Source organism: Garra rufa, chromosome 8 (assembly GCF_049309525.1).
Source record: "Garra rufa chromosome 8, GarRuf1.0, whole genome shotgun sequence".
Classification (NCBI taxonomy): Eukaryota; Metazoa; Chordata; class Actinopteri; order Cypriniformes; family Cyprinidae; genus Garra; species Garra rufa.
The window spans coordinates 11,649,748-11,669,884 of NC_133368.1; the positions used below are offsets into that span (position 1 = coordinate 11,649,748).

At 35.0% G+C, this 20,137-nt stretch overlaps 2 protein-coding genes across 2 annotated transcripts in view; one reads left to right on the forward strand and one right to left on the reverse strand.

Annotated features, from left to right (window-relative positions):
* dnajc15 (DnaJ (Hsp40) homolog, subfamily C, member 15) overlaps positions 1-12,781 on the reverse strand; it is a 40,817-nt gene extending 28,036 nt beyond the window's left edge. The window contains exons 1-4 of the mRNA XM_073846265.1: positions 12,664-12,781; positions 10,786-10,837; positions 6,844-6,917; positions 1,066-1,142 (exon numbers count right to left, since the gene is read on the reverse strand). Of these exons, the coding sequence (XP_073702366.1) occupies positions 1,066-1,142; positions 6,844-6,917; positions 10,786-10,837; positions 12,664-12,768 (308 nt within the window). The 5' untranslated portion in view covers positions 12,769-12,781. The remainder of the gene's footprint in view (positions 1-1,065; positions 1,143-6,843; positions 6,918-10,785; positions 10,838-12,663) is intronic.
* A 292-nt stretch (positions 12,782-13,073) lies between these two features.
* epsti1 (epithelial stromal interaction 1) overlaps positions 13,074-20,137 on the forward strand; it is a 20,408-nt gene continuing 13,344 nt past the window's right edge. The window contains exons 1-3 of the mRNA XM_073845010.1: positions 13,074-13,268; positions 18,068-18,126; positions 19,117-19,295. Of these exons, the coding sequence (XP_073701111.1) occupies positions 13,111-13,268; positions 18,068-18,126; positions 19,117-19,295 (396 nt within the window). The 5' untranslated portion in view covers positions 13,074-13,110. The remainder of the gene's footprint in view (positions 13,269-18,067; positions 18,127-19,116; positions 19,296-20,137) is intronic.

The following is a 20,137-nucleotide window of genomic DNA, read 5'->3' on the forward strand; positions in this document are numbered from 1 at the left end:
TACTCAAGAAGTTTTTCAACTTTATTCTCGTATTTTTCTCGTAGTATTTCGACTTTATTCTCGCGGTATTTCGACTTTATTCTCGTAGTATTCTGACTTTATTTTCGTAGCTTTTTTCTTGTAGTACTTCAACTTCATTCTCATAATATTTCAACTTTATTCTCAAAGTATTTCGAATTTATTCTTTAAGAATTTAGACCTTATTCTTATAGTATTTTGACCTTATTTTCATAGTATTTCAACCTTATTCTCCTAGTATTTAAACTTTATTCATAGTATTTTTCTCGTAGTATTTTGACTTCATTCTCGTAGCATTTTAACTTTATTCTCAAAATATTATGACTTTAATCTCCTAATCTCCTAATTTTTTTAAACATGGCACTAAAATGAGAGATCAAAGTATATCAAAGCAAACAGTAACATAACTGAGGCCAGTTATTTCAGCTGTGAGTGACAGACACCAAAGTAAAGCTAAAGACAGATGAGAAGAAAATAATAAAAACTATTAACCCGAATCAGTACCATTTTATGAGCATAAATGCGGTAGACCGAGTTCATACTAGTCACATCCAAGAAATATTGGTTACAGCCTGGTTCAGTTTTATGAAAACACTAGTCCAGTTTGATTGACAGCACAAAGAGATGAGGCACACGGCTCTGACGCAAGCATCGCCACACAGGATGTGATGCCTGCATAGTGTGAGTCACACCTGGTCTGGGACCCTGTGAACTTTTGTTGAAGTAAGGGAAATTTTTTGAGAAATACACCCTCCTAGGAGGAGGAGGAGGGTGGTCCAGCGAAAAGCAGATTACAAAGCTAGAGACCCGGCTGAGACTTTTTCCCATTAGACGATAAGATCAAAGCCGTGACGACAGGAGATGACGACCAGCTTCAAACCAAAAGAATTGCCCCCAGACTTAACCGCAAGCTCTTCTGGGAAGTGCAGTGATGCAGTATGTGTATATACTGTAAAACACCTTTGTTTTCTTCCATGACAACTCATAATGAGAGAATTCAGTAAGAGGAATTGCAGTGATTTAGGGCTTTGTTTAGCCCACAATTACCTGATCCCGAGAACAAGGCTGGCTTCCCGTCTGGTCATCTTCTGCTCAAATCCACCTTTGTAATATGCAGAAAATGACTAGGAAAGAAAAGAAAATTTTTTGAAAACAATCAGTTAAGCTCTATCACAAGACTTTAACCTTACTGCCATGAAGATGATAGAATCACTTGTAAAAGTTGCACCCAATCTTTCAATTTGGTTGTCATGATCCAAACAATGAGACATGATGGAAGTATCTGTAAAGCCCAGATATTACGTTGGTAATCCTTAATCAGAAGTTCATTCACCCAGAAAAGTGATCCCATCTGAAAACAATTTCACTAACTATACAGCTCAAATTATAAACTGGGTTAAACTGAGAAACTCCTCTAAGTGCTTGAATAAAAATATAAGCTGCACATTTGTAACATTTTTGGTTTAACAGGGTTTCTGCAGGTTTTATAAAGGTAAATTTAAGACTTTAGAGCATTGTATGACCAAGCACAGAAAATTCAAGAAATAAGTTGAAGGGAACACAATGCATAAATATGATCTCTAATGTGATTAGAAATTACAAAAATACAGTGAGCTGAAGACTTTAAGACTTTTTAAGCAACATTATGCCTTAAATGCTGATTGTATCGAACCAATACCATTATTTTAATCTTACACTACCAGTCTAACGTTTTTGTACAGTTTTCATGTTTTTTTTTTAAGGAAGTCTCTTCTGTTCACCAAACCTGCATTTATTTGATCTAAAGTACAGCAAAAAGAGTACAATTTTGAAATATATTTACTATATATTTACTGAACATATTTAAAATGTAATTTAATCCTGTGATTTCAAAGCTACATTTTTGTATCATTACTCCAGTCACATGATCCTTTAGAAATCCTTCTAATATTCTGATTTGCTGCTAAAAAAACATTTATTATTATTATGAAAATAGCTGAGTAGAATATTTTCAGGTTCCTTTGATGAATAGAAAGTTCAGTAGAAAAGAATTTTATCTCAAATAGAAAACTTTTGTAATATTATAAATGTCTTTACCGCCACTTTTGATCAATTTAAAGCATCCTTGCTAAATTAAAAAAAAAATTATAATTTCTATAATTTCAGATTTTATTATTTCAGATAAATGAATCTTCGGATATTTCTATTCATCAGAAATACTGAAAAAATTTACTCAACTGTTTTAAATATTAATAATAATAATAATAATAATAATAATAATAATAATAAATGTTTTTGAACAGCAAATCAGCATATTAGAATGATTTCTGAAGCATCATGTGACACTGAATACTAGAGTAATGATGCTGAAAATCTAGTTTTGATCACAGAAATAAATTACATTTTAAAACATATTCAAATAGAAAGCAGTTATTTAAAATAGTAAAAATATTTCACAAAATTACTGCTTTTTCGCTGCATTTTGGATGAAATAAATAAAGGCTTGCATTCTTTAAAAAACATTACAAATCTTACTGTTCAAAAACTTTTGACAGGTAGTGTATGATGACTGATGTGCACAATAACATGCACAATCTCAATATTGATGGCAACCAGGTGATTTGAATGCTTTTGGATCACATAAAAGCCTCAAGACCAGCACTTTCACCTCATTATGTGAAAGTAGAGACTTCAGGGTTTTGAGATGATTGACCCGATAATTATCCAAATTCGCAAACTAAACGTGCATTCATGGTGGAATTACTGTAATTACGAGACTGACTGACTTGTAAAAAGCACACACGTCCTCGTTGAACTCGTAATTCCAATTTGTAAACTCTGAATATTCTTAAATCTCTGACTTGTGCCTTGTGACCGCTGCAACATGACGCAGAAACACTCAAAATCGCATTGGTGTCATAAATAAAATGGAATTGTACTAAAAAGCAGTTATTTTGTTATATTTTTGTTAATTAATTAATTAATTAAAATGACTGTTAGTGTATTAATGCTAGAATATTTTGAAAATAAATAAAATACATACAAGACAGTTTAATGTAGCTAGCTCAATTTTGAATATAGCATTAAGTACATGTTAAAATATGTTAATTATATTTTAATTATTATTAATATTTACATTACTTGCTATAATTTTGTCTATTAAATACTCAAATTACACCAATTTGTTTTGTTGTTAATAATGGTGCCACAGAAGCACAAAAGCCAAAGTATACGAGGATATGAACAGATCCAAGTAGAAACATCCCAGGTTGTAATCTAGTAATTACTGTAATTGCAACATGGTGTGAATGCTCCACAAGTCAAAGGACCCAACACTGAGATTTGAGAAGGTCATGAAGGACAAGTTTCATATGAACTTTAAGTGTTTTAAGGAAATTTAGCAAACAATTTTGTTACAGTACAGACCTCACGAGTGCTGTGTTTACATTTCCATGTGCTTCAAAGATTTTCCACTTTGGGACTTTTCCATGTTTACTTTTACAAGTTCACACATTCAGTATTTTAAGCACATACTTGAAATTTAAAGTAGCAGTTAACCCCATAGTCTTAATTCTTTATTTTAACTATTAATACATTATTTGCTCACTGTCATTCCATACCCATATGCTGTTGTTTTTTAAGAGACTTTATGAAGAATCTCCACACAGCTGAAGCACTGGATAAGCTTTTTTTCCCCAAACAACAAAAGGTACTCAAATATATCTCAATAATGCATACTAAATGTAGTCAATATGACTTGCTTTATTACATGTCTTCTAAAGCCATGAAATAGGTTTGTATAAGGAACAGACCAGAAAAGTCAGTATGGTGCACAATCCATATGCACTTCTATAACAATTATTATTTCTTTTATTTATTTATTTTTTAATTTTGGACAATTCAGATGGCTATAAACTGTAGTTGAATCAGGAATTTCAACTTCTGTGTTTCATGGCAAAAACAACAGCACACAGGTCTGGAACACATGTACTCATGAGGATGAATAGAATTTCGAACATCGTTTTTTGCCGAACTATCCCTTTAATTAAAATTCCATAACAGAATAACATCGGTCTGTGGCTCCTGCAGAAATCGTACATACTGCAGGATTTTGGTCAGAGTTCACGATTGAGTAAAAACATGTGTACATTCAGAGGGCGACAGAGGCCAGAATGTTCAGTCCAATCTCAGCCCACAACATGACACTTAATCACACTCATCCATTATGTGATTCACTGAATGATGAAATCACTGGATTAATAACTCTAATAATGATCTATTACAAGTGTGTTCAGTCGTGAACCCAGTTTGGGGGAAAGCCGTGAGATTACAGATGTTTCAGTGTGTGCACACAGGTGGACTGGTTGAGTCAAAGAGCTGGGAACCAGCCCCGACCACACAGCCCTGGAGATTAAGATAAACCTGGACAAATCAGCTTGACAAACTCCATTAAAAACCAGAAGCACAGCGTGAACTACAGCAGCGGCCAGCGAGATGTGATGAATCAGTCCTTCGCCCTACAGCAGGAGCTTTAACATGCCAACACTGCACGCAAACAAGATGTGGAAATGAACACGGAAAAATACAAATTTCATTCCCACAAATCATCACTTTCTGAAACAAAATCTGTTTAAAAAAAATGAAAGCTATGTTGGAACTTTTTAAAATGGGAACACTGATTCATAGGGTGTTAGAAAGCAATCACACAACATTGGCTTATCTACCATCTCAGAAAAAAACAGTACAAACTGTCAGGCGGAACCCTTTTAAAACATACTACGATGTACACTTATTAGATGAATTAGATGTTCCTGATAATTTACCCACCCCCATGTCATCCAAGATGTTCATGTGTTTCTTTCTTCAGTCGAAAAGAAATTAAGGCTTTTTTAGGGAAAACATTCCAGAATTTTTCTCCATATAGTGGACTTTAATAGGTTGAAGGTCCGAATTGCAGTTTCAATACAGCTTCAAAGGACTCTACACAATCCCAGCCAAGGAATAAGGGTGTTATCTAGTGAAACAATCTGTCATTATATACTTTTTAATCACAAATTCTCGTCTTGCACTAGCTCCGCGATGCACATCTAAGACTTCACACATCCCGTAATAACGTTGAAAAGGTCACGTGTGCTTAAATTTTTCGTCGGTGTACTCTGGTTCAAAACATTAGGGTATGGTGGAAAAAAAATCCATCTAATTTTCTACTCCAACTAGGGCTGGATCACAATATATTTATTGTTTCGGTTTATACAATATAATTCCGATATCGATATGATCAATGTTAAAAAATGTAAAAAAAAAAGTCTATGAAACCTGCTCCTATAAAACTATATAAAATTTTAGAAATAAAAACAGTATACATTTTTTTCACCTTTTATTTGTATTTAGTCTTCATACCAACAAGAAATGTGAGTGTCAGACTCACCATATGAATATTAATATCTTAATTTTAAACTATAACATAGATTAATTATTCTTATAGATTAAAACAAAAGTGCTTCAAGATAAAGAATATGAAAAGTGCTGCAGAAAACAAACAAAAAAATTGGTAACAACAAAAACATGTTGCTGGAGACGGGCTTATTGAAAATGAAAATTCATTCTCTGCCAGCAGGAGGCACTTTTGAAACAGCAGAAACATTGTTTTTTTTTTTTTTTTTTTTTACCGGTAATGGATGTACGCAAAGCAGCGCTGAGTTCATGAGCCCCTACTTCAGCAGATAAAATGAAAATGCCATCAAAAATTTTCTGAAAACTGTCAGTTCACCTCAAAGATACATTCATATGTGACCCTGGACCTCAAAACCAGTCATAAGGGTCCAAAAGAATTTTTTTTTTTTTTTTTTTTCAAATTGAGATTTATACATCAATTATATATATCATTTATACACAACCATAAACAAGGTTTCCATTGATGTATGGTTTGTTAGGATAGGGCAATATTTGTCCGAGATACAAGTATTTGAAAATCTGGACTCTGAGGGTGCAAAAAAAAAATCTAAATATTGACAAAATCGCCTTTAAAGTTGTCCAAATTAAGTTCTTAGCAATGCATGTTACTAATAAAAAATTAAGTATTGATATATTTTTGGTAGGAAATTTACAAAATATCTTCATGGAACATGATCTTTACCTAATATCCTAATGAGTTTTGGGTTTTTTCATAAAAGAAAAAAATCGATCATTTTGTATTTTTGGCTAATGTATATTGAAATTTCAGAAATGTGTTTCAAAATCATATCACCGTTACTGGAAAATATTCTCCCTCTCTCTCTTTCAGTTTGCTCCCTTGTCGCCACAGCGGAGTGATCCTCACAGCCGATTTGGCACATGTTTTACGCTGAACGTCATTGAAAAATATTATATAGCGATATATATTGATATTGAATTATTGCCCTACCTTCACCTTCAAAATCGTCCGGCATTGTTGTTTTACCTTTTTTTTATAAAAGGCATTTAAATTTCTTTGCACGTTCGCTTTGGGTTGGTACTTCAGTCGAGCTAGTGCAACGTGAGCATTTGTAATTAAAAAGTATATAAATGTTTTTTTTTTTTTTTAGAAAATGACCTATCGTTTCGCTAGATAAGACCCTTATTCCTAAACTTGTGTAGAGCCCTTTGAAGCCGCCTTGAACGCCTTCAACCTGCTGGTCCACTATATGGAGAAAAATCCTGGAATGTTTTCCTCAAAAACCATCATTTCTTTTCAACTGAGGAAAGAAAGACATGAACAACTTGGAGAACTTTAATTCTGGAGTGAATTAATCCTTTCATGTACTAATATGTACAACTAATTTCTGAGAGCGTATGCTAAATAAAGGCTTGTTCGTTTCTGACACTTACCGCATTGGGTAACTTCTTAGCAGCTTCTGTAACAACCTGACTCAGAGGCCTCCATAAGTGGAATGCATATCGACCTAAAAGCAAATGTAATAAAAAGAAAAAAAGGTTGAAAAGTGTGCCACTTGATAGCAGACCATTTACAGAGTTAATTTCCAGGGTTAACAAAGTTGGTTTAAGGGTGAAACCAAGGACAAAACCACATTTTAGTCTTATTCAATATGGGTTAAAGGTGAGGTCGCCTTTCAACTTCCCTTGGTATTTATTTGGTCAGGGTGCTGGTGAACTGCCAGCGGTTGTGGTTCCACTGTGAAGCAACACACTGCAAGTCAGCCAGCACTCAATGAAATGAACATATAATGCCTTCGAACATCCAGCGTTTAATTAAGATGCTGTAAAAGGCAGTTGAGTGGCTCATTTAACCCAACCAAATTGTAGGCGAAGAACACAAAAAATCATTACAGTAATACATTATGGGAACATTTTGGGATTTTCATTTCATCAAACTCTGAGAAGTATATTGTTGAGAGGAAAACGTTATTTTGCTTTTCAGCAAAAAAGCATTTGAGGCTCCCTCCACTGTAATCCAAAGCCCAGCCTCTGAGCGGAGCAGACCACACACCGCCTCAGCTTTTGGCAGGAGCACTGCCCCCTCGATGTACTGAAATGGGAATTAGCCCCTTTCCTCAAAGCGACCACAAGTGCTATTCCATCCTGACCTCACACAGCTATGGGTGGAAGACTTGGCGACGAGCGATGATTAACTACCACGCAGCAGTAGGGAGGATGGCAGAGACACCTGCCAGAAAAGAATCAAACGTAAACAGGTCGATGACAAAGTCGCTTAAATTATTTGGCCACATGCGGCCGTTTAAAGTCGCTTTGATTTCTTTAATGCTAGAGGCCGCTTTGACCTCATTAACCAGGCCGAGATTCATCTGAGGGCTTGAACAAACACTAACAGTAAGAGCAGCTTAACCATCACCCTCATCAACGTTGCCATCATCTCGAGTGCTTTCAGTTCTTTAGAATCACATCATAAATATCTGTGGGCAGCTTTAACGTACGGAAAGTTTAGCTAAATATTTTAAGAAGACAAAGGAGGAAATTTTTTTTTATTACTTTATACAATGGCTACTCTATCCCACTGCGAACCGCAACATGAGGGATTTTAGCTTACAAACATTCTGCCTAGAAACGTAGTCTGTGCCAAAACGCAAACACAAACGCTTCGCCAACACAGCGTTCCAAGAGTGCTGATATCTAGTTCAGCAGCGTTGGGACTTTTCGCCGTTGATATCACTTTACTTGTCTGTGATTGCGCTTTCTAGACAGACTGTCAGTCTGTGAATTAATGGTGGAGATTCATGCGTCACTGATTCATTCATTCAGGAATAAAACAAGTGGTTGTCTTTATGAGTATTTGAATCATTCCTTCAACTGATTTGTTCAAGCACACCAGTTCATTTAGAATTGAAATAACTGATGAGTGTGTCATTGAATCATTTAGAGAAAATTTTATTTTAATTTACAACAAATGCGCATATTCACATGAATTTGTTCTTATGGGGATAGTTCACCTAAAAATGAAAATTACCCCATGATTTACTCACCTTCAAGCCATCCTAGGTGTATATGACTTTTATTTCAGACTAATAGAATTGGAGTTATATTAAAAATGTCCTAGCGCTTCCAAACTTTATAATGGCAGTGAACGGGTGCTGAGATTTTAAAGTCTAATAAAGTGCATCCATCCATCATAAAAAGTCCTCCAGGGAGGTTAACAAAGGCCTCCTAAACTGAATCGATGTATTTGTGTAAGAATATATCCATCTTTAAGTCTTTATAAACTGTACACCTTTAAAAAAGAAAGGTTTCAAAAGGGTGTTTTTGCTGTGATGCCATAGAATAACCATTTTTGGTTCCCCAAAGAACCTTTCAGTGAAGAGTTCTTAAAAGAACCATTTTAAAGAAATTTTTAAAAGCTAAAGAACCTTTTCTGCATTTAAAAGTTACCATGGATGTTCAAGGTTCTTTATGGAACCATTGATGCCAATAAAGAACCTTTATTTTTAAGAGTGTAATCTCTAGCTTGTGCTAACTGTCATACGGCGTTCACGAGAAAGTGGTAGGCACGAGAGATAGTGTAAGCTCCGGTGAGAGTATGCTAGTCTCGTGAGAACCCAGTTTTGTTTACAGACAAGAAAAAACAGTCTGCTCTTGACTTACATTGAAATCCTCCAACATTTTTCTTTACAATTCTTGTACTTTGAATTTGTGACCAGCGTTTTGTTTTGCTCTCTTCTCTGTGCTTCCGCGTTCATCACCACATTTGCATACATCCTACATCATTCACTGAAACACCACTTTCTCGGGAATGTGTGTACAACAGTTAGTGTAAGCTAGAGATTACAGTTTGTAAAGTTTTAAATATTGATATTTTTCCTACACAAATGCATCGATTCCCTTCAGAAGGCATTTTTAACACCCCAGAGCCAAGCGGAGCACTTTTTATGATGGATGGATACACTTTATTGGACTTCAAAATCTTGACCGCTATTCATCGCCTTTATAAATACAGTATGTTTAGTCATTTTATACACCTAGGATGGCTTGAGGGTGAGTAAATCATGGGGTCATTTTCCTTTTTGGCTAAACTATCCCTTTAACTTTGGCTTGTTCTAATGTTAATGTTAATAATTGAATTTCGAGTTTCAAGCAATCATGTGCCGGATGTTAATGTCATTCCTTTATAGACTTTATTTGCTTTCGGCAGCAAACATATGACGCTCTGTAAAGATGAGCACTTGCCAAAGAGCACATGATGCAAGATCCTCAGGCAATGCAGTTCAAACTCAATAAACATCTTTTATACACAGACCCAGACTACAGATCTCTTATTAGCCAGCCCTAACTGTGTTCTTGCAGCTTTGTGTTAATAACACAGCTTTTCTTACTCTTTTACTGTACATGACATATTGATGTTTACAATTTCATCTTAAAATGATTATGAGGCCACTCAGTGAATGTGTTTTTTTCTTGTTCGTGGTTTTAGTTGTTCCTACATTTCCTACATCCTACGAAGTTATAATAAATTTTATAAAAAAGTTATAGATGTGCTTAACATGCGTAGTGAATGAGATCCAATGTCTTTGTCATTGAATCATTGCCTCCACTTACTCATTTAAGCAAACTAATTTACACAAACACATCGACTTACTTTAGAAGGCCTTTGTTAACCTCCCCAGAACTGTGTGGAGCATTTTTTTATGATGGATGGATGCACTTCATTTGACTTCAAAATCTCAACAGCCATTCACTGCCATTATAAAACCGGGAAGAACCAGGAGATTTTTTTATATAACTCAGATTGTATTCATCTGAAAGAAAATAGTCATATACACCTAGTATGGCTTGAAGGTGAATAAATCATGCCGAAAATTTCATTTTTGGGTGAACTATCCTTTTAATTCTCTTTTAAATTCATTTGAAAATATTCTCGCAAAAATGCAACTAAAATGTAAGTTACTCAATACTAACGTCTTGTTTACTGAACTGTTATATAAAAGATACAGCATCAAGCTTGTATGCTTTGCTCTTAAAACCTATTGAAATTTGCTGAGGTGCCTAATTTGTCACATGGCTAAGGCTATCAACACCTTGAAATTACTTTTCAAAGGTGATCCATGCAAGAAAATGCAAGCAATCCAGTCTCCCTAGGAGTAATCTGAGGTGGAGCACTACTTCAAAGGCACAAAGGTGATCAATCATCAGTTGAAACCGCTAACCTTTGGTTCTCAGCCTAGAGCTTTAACCACTAGGCCATACCACACGTATTACATAAAGGCATGTCGTTTCTGCATGTAACTATATAACATGTGGTTTAATGACACCCAAATCTCCAAATAAATGTATAACACAGGGGTGCAAAGCAGATACGCTCACCTGCAAACCCTGCCGCTGCAACTCCCAGCCCCACTGCTATCAGACAGCCACCCTGAAACACACACAGCAACATTACATCACTACAGTAATTAATAATAAAAATAAGCCAAGCATTAGTAGAAAAGCATTTTACAGGATAAATTTACTTCCAGAACAAAAATTGATGGATAATTTACTCACCATCTTGTCATCAAAGATGTTTATGTCTTTCTTTCTTCAGTCGTAAAGAAATTATGTTTTTTAAGGAAAAAAAATTGAAGTTGGAGGAGAAAATGAGATGGGAGTTTTTCAACATACCCTAACTGTCATGAACCGGAATACACAGAGTTCACATGTTTGAGCGTTTGAGGATAAAAAATATATAAATTGTACTTTTTTTTTTTTTTTTTTTTTTTTTTTAGAAATTATGATTGTTTTGCTTGATAAGACCCTTCTTCTTCGGCTGGGATCATTTAGAGCACTTTGAAGCTGAATTTAAACTGCATTTTGGAAGTTCAAACTCACAGACACCATTGAAGTCCACTATATGGAGAAAAATACTGAAATGTTTGCTTCAAAAAACATAATTTCTTTACGATTGAAGAAAGAAAGACATGAACATCTTGGATGACAAGGGAGTGAGTGATTTGTACATTTTTGTTCTGGAAGTGAACTTCTTTAAGTGTTAGACAAGGCACATGAGGTTTTCCCATAGCAGATCACTGAACATTTAAAAACTAGACTAGACTTCTTTTAAAAATTTTAAAACTAGACTAGGCTTCAACTGCAAATTTAAGATTCTTCCTGTATATGACAATTCCAAATTCCATAAATCCCATAGACTTCCACAGACTGAATGTTCAGAGTCTAATGAAACAGGAAATGAAACGATTTATGAATTCATGCTGCGAAGGTCAAACAGTTCGGATGTAAACAGACAGGCCCTATAACCTTCTTTAAGATGATTTATTAATCTATCTATCATCTATCATAATACCCCAAAATTAATCACCCAGAATGCCCTAGCACCCACCAAGAACACCTTAGTGACCAATTTGTATCCATAACTTTTAAACTTAACATATTTAAAACCATTTTGATCTGTTAAACATGACTTTGACAAACAAGGTTGGCGTGACAAATAATGTTTAGTTACTTCTTTTATGACTGTACATATTAAATGTGACCCTGGACCACAAAACCACTCTTAAGTAGCACAGGTGTATTTGTAGCAATAGCCAAAATTACATTGTATGGGCCGAATTATCGATTTTTCTTTTATGCCAAAAATCATTAGGATATTAAGTAAAGATCATGTTCCATGAAGATATTTTGTAAATTTACTACCGTAATTATATCAAAACTTTTTTTTTAGATTCCAGATTACAATAGTTGTACCTCGGCCAAATATTGTCCTATCCTAATAAACCATACATCAATGGAAAGCTAATTTATTCAGCATGATGAACAAATAATAACCTTTTTTTGTTTTTTGTTTTTTTTGGTTTTGTCACAAATCATTTGGTACTTAGAGCTTTTAGTTGGCCATAAAGTGTTTAATATATAAATATTATACAAGTCAAGATGGCTAATGTATAAAAAACTGTGAGAATGATTAATATGTCAGTCACACACTTCTAAAAACTTTCCCATGTCACAACACTTACATATTCAACCATTATTGGGCAGTGTTTTGTTAATGTATCAGTTTACAGTAGGTGTTTGGCAACTGTTATAACATTTTCTAATAAAAAAGGTACAAGTCTTCAGATAAATGGTTTGAGCAGTAAGGTCAACACCAGGATAAGCACACAGGCAGAGCTCTTATGACACAAGCTCAGCCATTTCATGGTAAAACAGTGTAAATGCTCCGGACTCTCCAGTGCGATATTTACTCACAAGGCGTTTGTCAATATCAGTCTCACTCTTCCCGTTGGATTTCGGTGTATATTCAGCATGTCTCATGAAGTCCCCCTCCATCGCTATACCGCTGGAGCTCGCCATACTGATGATGATGACAGACACACCTACGGAAGCACCAGAGGGACAAACTTCATGTTGCTGTAGGGTCTCGCGATTCCAAAACAGAGAAGCGTGTTTCTCAGCCCCCACTCTTTCATGTTCCCTTAACTTACGAAACAAGTTGTAACTCAAGCATTAGATTTATTAAACGTGTGTTTAAAAAGCTTATATGCACTATGTTGCATATGAATGCTGGTGTCTAGCGGGGAATTCCATACAGAGAGAGACTTGGTCATAACACCATAACCAACTCCCTGTCAGTGCCAGCGGTCAGCTGTTCTGGTGTATGTAAAGATCAAGAACCACACGACTGAATATACTAGCATGAATCGATCTACACAACTAAATCTTAAATCCGGAAGCGGGGGATATAGAGGAAATACAATAAATCAAAGAAGCAACATGACAGACAGCGAGCAAACGAATGAGTATTGTGAGAATAACCAACCTAGTACTTCAAACCCTCAGAATCAGCCAACATAGTAAGTACAACAGTAAAATATCATGAATTTGATTATCATACAATGTATTACGTTTGAAATTAATAAAACATTATATATGATAACAAAAACAAATATTTTACATTTAAATGTATAAACATTTTTTAGGTTTTAACATTATTCGGATGTAGAATATCGTTATTTTAATGTGTTAAAACTAACGATAGGTCATTTTGGCGATTAAATCGTATATTTATTTTTGTAGTTCATTCTTTATTTATGAACAAGCTGCTGGCTTAGTTTCACTTTCGTTTCTGTTTAAACCAAAACTCATATACGAATGTTTACCATAGCAACTGAGGGAAATACTTATAGTCACCGAAGGGAAATTGTCTCGTGAAAATGTGAAAAATCACATGACAAATGTATCTTTTTCGAATCATTATATAACCAGGGATAGTAAATAACAATAAGTAAATAGAAACAACAAATAAATGGTAAAATATAATTTAAAACTAACAAAAACAAAGCAATCATCTGGTGGACAGCATATATCATAAATAAATGTCTGGACTAAACGTGAACATGTCTGCCATCATTATCCCAACTATCTATAGCCTATACAATAACTTATTTAAATCTATTGTATATTAAGTACATCTATAATTTCTTAAGCTCTGTCCAAATGTTAACATGTTACATGTTAACATGAACTAAGAATAAACACTGCTTCTAGGGCATTTAATGATCTTAATGTTAATTTCAGCATTTTTCACAAGTTGTGTTTGTTAACATTAGCAGTGTTGGGGGTAACGCAAGTTATGTAATAATATAACTTTTTCCAAGTAACTAGTAAAGTAACGCATTACTTTTTAATGGACAAGAATATATTTTTTTAAATACAGGTGCTGGTCATATAATTAGAATATCTTCAAAAAGTCGATTTATTTGACTAATTCCATTCAAGAAGTGAAACTTGTATAATGTATACGTTCATTCCACACAGACTGATGTATTTCAAGTGTTTATTTCTTTTAATTTTGATGATTATAACTGACAACTAATGAAAACCCCAAATTCAGTATCTCAGAAAATTAGAATACTAAGACCAATACAAAGAAAGGATTTTTAGAAATCTTGGCCAACTGAAAAGTATGAACATGAAAAGTATGAGCATGTACAGCACTCAATACTTATTTGAGGCTGTTTTGCCTGAATTACTGCAGCAATGCGGCGTGGCATGGAGTCGATCAGTCTGTGGCACTGCTCAGGTGTTATGAGAGCCCAGGTTGCTCTGATAGTGGCCTTCAGCTCTTCTGCTTTGTTGGGTCTGGCATATCGCATCTTCCTCTTCACAATACCCCATAGATTTTCTATGGGGTTAAGGTCAGGCAAATTTGCTGGCCAATTAAGAGCAGGGATACCATGGTCCTTAAACCAGGTACTGGTAGCTTTGGCACTGTGTGCAGATGCCAAGTCCTGTTGGAAAATGAAATCTGCATCTCCATAAAGTTGGTCAGCAGCAGGAAGCATGAAGTGCTCTAAAACGTCCTGGTATACAGCTGCATTGACCTTGGACCTCAGAAAACACAGTGGACCAACACCAGTAGATGACATGGCACCCCAAACCATCACTGACTGTGGAAACTTTACACTGGACCTCAAGCAACGTGGATTCTGTGCCTCTCCTCTCTTCCTCCAGACTCTGGGACCCTGATTTCCAAAGGAAATGCAAAATTTACTTTCATCAGAGAACATAACTTTGGACCACTCAGCAGCAGTCCAGTCCTTTTTGTCTGTAGCCCAGGCGAGACGCTTCTGACGCTGTCTGATGTTCAAGTGTGGCTTGACACAAGGAATGCGACAGCTGAAACCCATGTCTTGCATACGTCTGTGTGTAGTGGTTCTTGAAGCACTGACTCCAGCTGCAGTCCACTCTTTGTGAATCTCCCCCACATTTTTGAATGGGTTTTGTTTCACAATTCTCTCCAGGATGCGGTTATCCCTATTGCTTGTACACTTTTTTCTACATCTTTTCCTTCCCTTCGCCTCTCTATTAATGTGCTTGGACACGGAGCTCTGTGAACAGCCAGCCTCTTTTGCAGTGACCTTTTGTGTCTTGCCCTCCTTGTGCAAGGGGTCAATGGTCATCTTTTGGACAACTGTCAAATCAGCAGTCTTCCCAATGATTGTGTAGCCTACCTACAGAACTAGACTAACACTGCGTCCCAATTTGCATACTATCCGTCCTAAATAGTATTCGAAAATAGAATTAGTATGTCCCAAATCGTAGTACGTTTAAAAAAGTATTCCAAAGATTCCCGGATGGTCTACTACTTAACTTCGGAATTCGAAGTGCGGATCAATGCACACTCTAACGGCTAATATTGCCCAGAACACATTGCGCGGTGAACGAGGATTCGATTAGAACTACAAACACGCATAAAAAGTGTTAAAAAACTACAAACATGGAGGATATGCGCGACCAACGGACAGGTAGAGAAAGGGGTTTGAGTGATAAATAATCAGTGTGTAACCTGATAAAAAATATTTTTAAATGTTATCCGTGTTATATTTCATGTGCAGCAACATTATGAACTTTTATAATGATAGGTTTGGTCGTTAACGTTTAAATGCATAATTATGCAAACACAAGAGCAAAGTTCTCGGCATGAAAGACTCATGAAGGAACGTGCCTCTTCATTTCTCTCTAATATGGTAGGAAATTAAATTAAACGAAATATAGATAATGTTAACTGTGATGATTGACAGGGCAGTTTAAATAGTGACAGGATTAAGGTAACTAAGCAACAGAGCGTCCGTTAAAGACGCAGTTATGACGAAGTAGTATGTCCCAAAGCTTGCCTACTATTCTGCTACATACTCAAAAGTATGTACTTTTTCTTCACAAAAAGAGTACATACTTTCAGGGCGTAGTATAAGTAGGCGAATTGGGATGCAGCATAAGAGACCATTTGAAGGCCTTTGCAGGTGTTTTGAGTTAATTAGCTGATTAGAGTGTGGCACCAGGTGTCTTCAATACTGAACCTTTTCACAATATTCAAATTTTCTGAGATACTGAATTGGGGTTTTCATTAGTTGTCAATTATAATCATCAAAATTAAAAGAAATACACATTTGAAATATATCAGTCTGTGTGGAATGAATGTATACATTCTACAAGTTTCACTTCTTGAATGGAATTAGTGAAATAAACCAACTTTTTTAAGATATTCTAATTATATGACCAGCACCTGTAAGTAACGCCAGTTACTTTTCCCCCCATTTATTGATTAAAAGCTCCCCTGTCCCCATGTTGAGAGAAATTGTGAGTAAGATGTTACTTTAGTATCTAGAATAAATGTGAACATGCATTAATTCATCTCACTCACAAAAAAACAGATACAGTATTCCTCAAAATGTTAAATAATACAAATAATCCTTCATGTATTTAATCCCATTTTATTAACCGATGTCTTTGCTGCCGACCTTCGATGATCCACTTCACCCATACTAATAAGCAAAAATTACTCAAGATAGTATAACATTTGTTTTCCTTTTTTTTTTTTATAGCTGAAGAGTTGACTTTTGTCTTCTGCGGTCTACTGTACAGACATGCATTTACTTTTCTCTAAGCCTGAGGTTTTTGGTGTAAAAAGGCTTTTATATTTGCCAAAAATAGAACTTTTTATATTTAAAACAAACAAGCAAGCCCTGCCCAGATTGAAAAAGTAACGCAAAAGTAACGTAACGCATTACTTTCCATAAAAAGTAACTAAGTAACGTAATTAGTTACTTTTTAGGGAGTAACTCAATATTGTAATGCATTAATTTTAAAAGTAACTTTCCCCAACACTGAATATTATTTAATGCACTGTGAACTAATATGAATAAACAATGAACGACTGTTTTTGTTTTAACTAACATTAACAAAGATTAATAAATACTATAATAAATGTATTGCTCATTGTTTGCTCATGTTAGTTATAACATTAACTAATGTTAACAAATGACACCTTATTGTAAAGTGTTACCAATATCATGTTTTTGTCTCATTTATTAACTAACTTGTCATTTTTAGTAATCACATGACAAAACCTTACTAAACAACTACTATAAATAAAACCAGAAAATGATCAGACAACACAACCATTATTACTCCTTAAAATGAAATATTTCTTTGTTTTAAAGCAAAATCATAATAAATTATCTTAAATCTTTTTTTTTTTAATGATGTGAGAAACTTTTTGTCATTTCAGCTTCTTTGTGGATGACAATATTGGTTACCAAAGTTTTCTTATAGTAACAAAAACTGTAGCAGATATTTTTGTATGAATTAGGTTGAATGGTGAGTTTTTGTAAGGGGAATTCCAATTATCTGTGTCCATGTCATTGGTTTATTAAGTTATGACCAATTTACTGTACTCTTTCTATTTCTATGTGCTCTGTTTATTTACTTAGCAATCACTATGCCTAATTCTAATCTTTTCTAATCTAATTTATACTACATGACTCAATGTTTTATGTGTCATCAGGCAGTACATTTGGGGTCGTTTGTGATGTCAGGGTATCAGCTATGATACACATGTGGTTTTAAACGGCTTTTGAAAGTTGCATTATTTGGGGTGTGTATATTGTGTCACTGTCAAACATTATGGGGATGTAGGGGAAGTTCCCCAGAGTTGTTTGTGAAAAATTCTGGCTTTACGTAGGAAAAGATGACTTGTGCCCCACCTTGGTTTGGAGACATTGCTGTCATATGAGACTGATAAGTTCACAACATGGATGGAGACTAAGCTTGAAAAAAAAAAATGTACCTAATGCATGCCATTTCCCCACAGTGCTGATGGATACACCAAGATACCACCAAATGAATTAAGACGCATCGAAAACCAGAGGAGTAAGTCATGACACGACTGTTGTTGTCTTTCCCATCTTTATGCGATCCAGATGTTTCTCTTAATTGTTACCATCAGGTGCAAGTTCAGCATGTTTATTTGTGTCTGCAAGGGAAGACAGATTTCTTTTGTTGTTGTTGTTGTTGTTGTTAATGTAGGTCATTATTATCTTACGGCTGGAATACACTACACGATTTTTACAATTTGAACACATTTTAAAACACTAGCTATCATACACTAAATGACAGAGGACTGAGACTTTCTAAAGACAAACTCAGACAGAAACGCAAGCATCGTCACTAGGAGAAGCATGATAAATAAAACCAATATGTGATCTAAAATTAGATTAAAATATCAAACAAGTTTGACCTCCTCTGACTGGATAGAATCATAAAAAAATCATAGTCTGTGCCCATAATACACAGTTCTTTAAATGAAGGCTCAGAAAGGGGGGTGGTTGCAGTGATGCAATAGAATAACCTTAAAAGAACCATGTTTTTGTTTTTTAGTAAAAACTGCCTTTTGCAATGGAAAGATAAATGATGTTAGATAGATAGATGATTTTTTTTAAATGAATATTTTATCTCAAAATGATAATTTCCTGAACATTTACTCACCCTCAGACCATCCAAGATGTTGATGAGTTTGTTTCTTCATCAAAACAGATTTGGGGAATTTAGCATTGCATCACTTTCTCACCAGTGGATTGTCTGCGATGAATGGGTGCCGTCAGAATGAGAGTCCAAACAGATGATAAAATCAACAGCAAAAAGCTGTGTGTTTGTACGAAACAAATTCATCATTTGACATTTTTATACAGGGTATCCGCGGGGTTTTAAAAAGTATTAAAAAGTGATAAATCAAAATTGTCAAATTTAAGGCCATTAAAAGTATTAAATGTGGTCTCAAAGGTATTATTTTTTCCAAATTAGGTATTATTTTTTCAGACTATCAGGTGTCCTATTCTGATTGAAATTATGCGTTCGCGTTAGTTCGTTTAAATATGGGCTTTAGCATATCTGGGGACATGATCAAAGATCTTTCGTCTCCGTCTCAACTTATGTTTGATGCTGACGTCATATTCAGTAGTCGTTGGGCAACATCTCAGAACACAGAAGTTGCTGTCTTAAGGCGGCCGTACACGGTGCGAATTCGGACGGTCGGAACTACCGTATGGCCACGCACACGTCACGAATGACTTTTTTTACGGACGCAGTGGTACACGGCACGATTTTAAAACCTGCCGATTTCCAAGGCAATCGCATTCTGAGAGGAAGGCTGTGTATAATATACTGTGTATGTAGGCTACTGTTAAATACAACTGCTCTCTGTCTATCTCTTTACTGCATTTAAAAAATATGAGCCGTGACTCTTTGCTAGACATGCAGGAAGTACCGTCCGATCACCCTTGCGTGTGTACACTCGTTGCAAACTTGACAAAACTTCACCTTTACAGCAGTGTATATATATAGTCCCCGACCCGCTTCCTGACCCGCATGTTTAATATTTGCGACTGACAGCAACAATTATATGCGGTGGAGATTCGTTCACTGTCAAACATCATTCGGCATTAATTAGGTAATTTTGTCAAAAGAAATGTTCTTGATTACAAGAAAAATACACATTTTTCTTGTTGTGATTTATTTTGTCTTTCCTTTATACAGATTTAAATAGTTTCATTTTCGAAGTAGGCTATACTCTAAATTATGTCGGTGATTCTCCGATGTAAAATATGATCAATATTTTTTTTTTATTTCGATCTACACAGTGTAATAAAATGTAAGGAAAAGATTAGCCTATAGCCCTAAATATATATAGACCACAAGCTAATTCCCTTTTTTCTTAACTTTTAACTTCCTCTAAAAATTATCAAGAATATTAAATCAATTTAATAGGCCAGCTGAACGAATTTTCTTTTACAAACATATCTAATGCACTTCAAAACGAAGTTTTCATATATAAATTCAGGAATCACGAATATGACTAAATAATATTATTATTATATATATATAT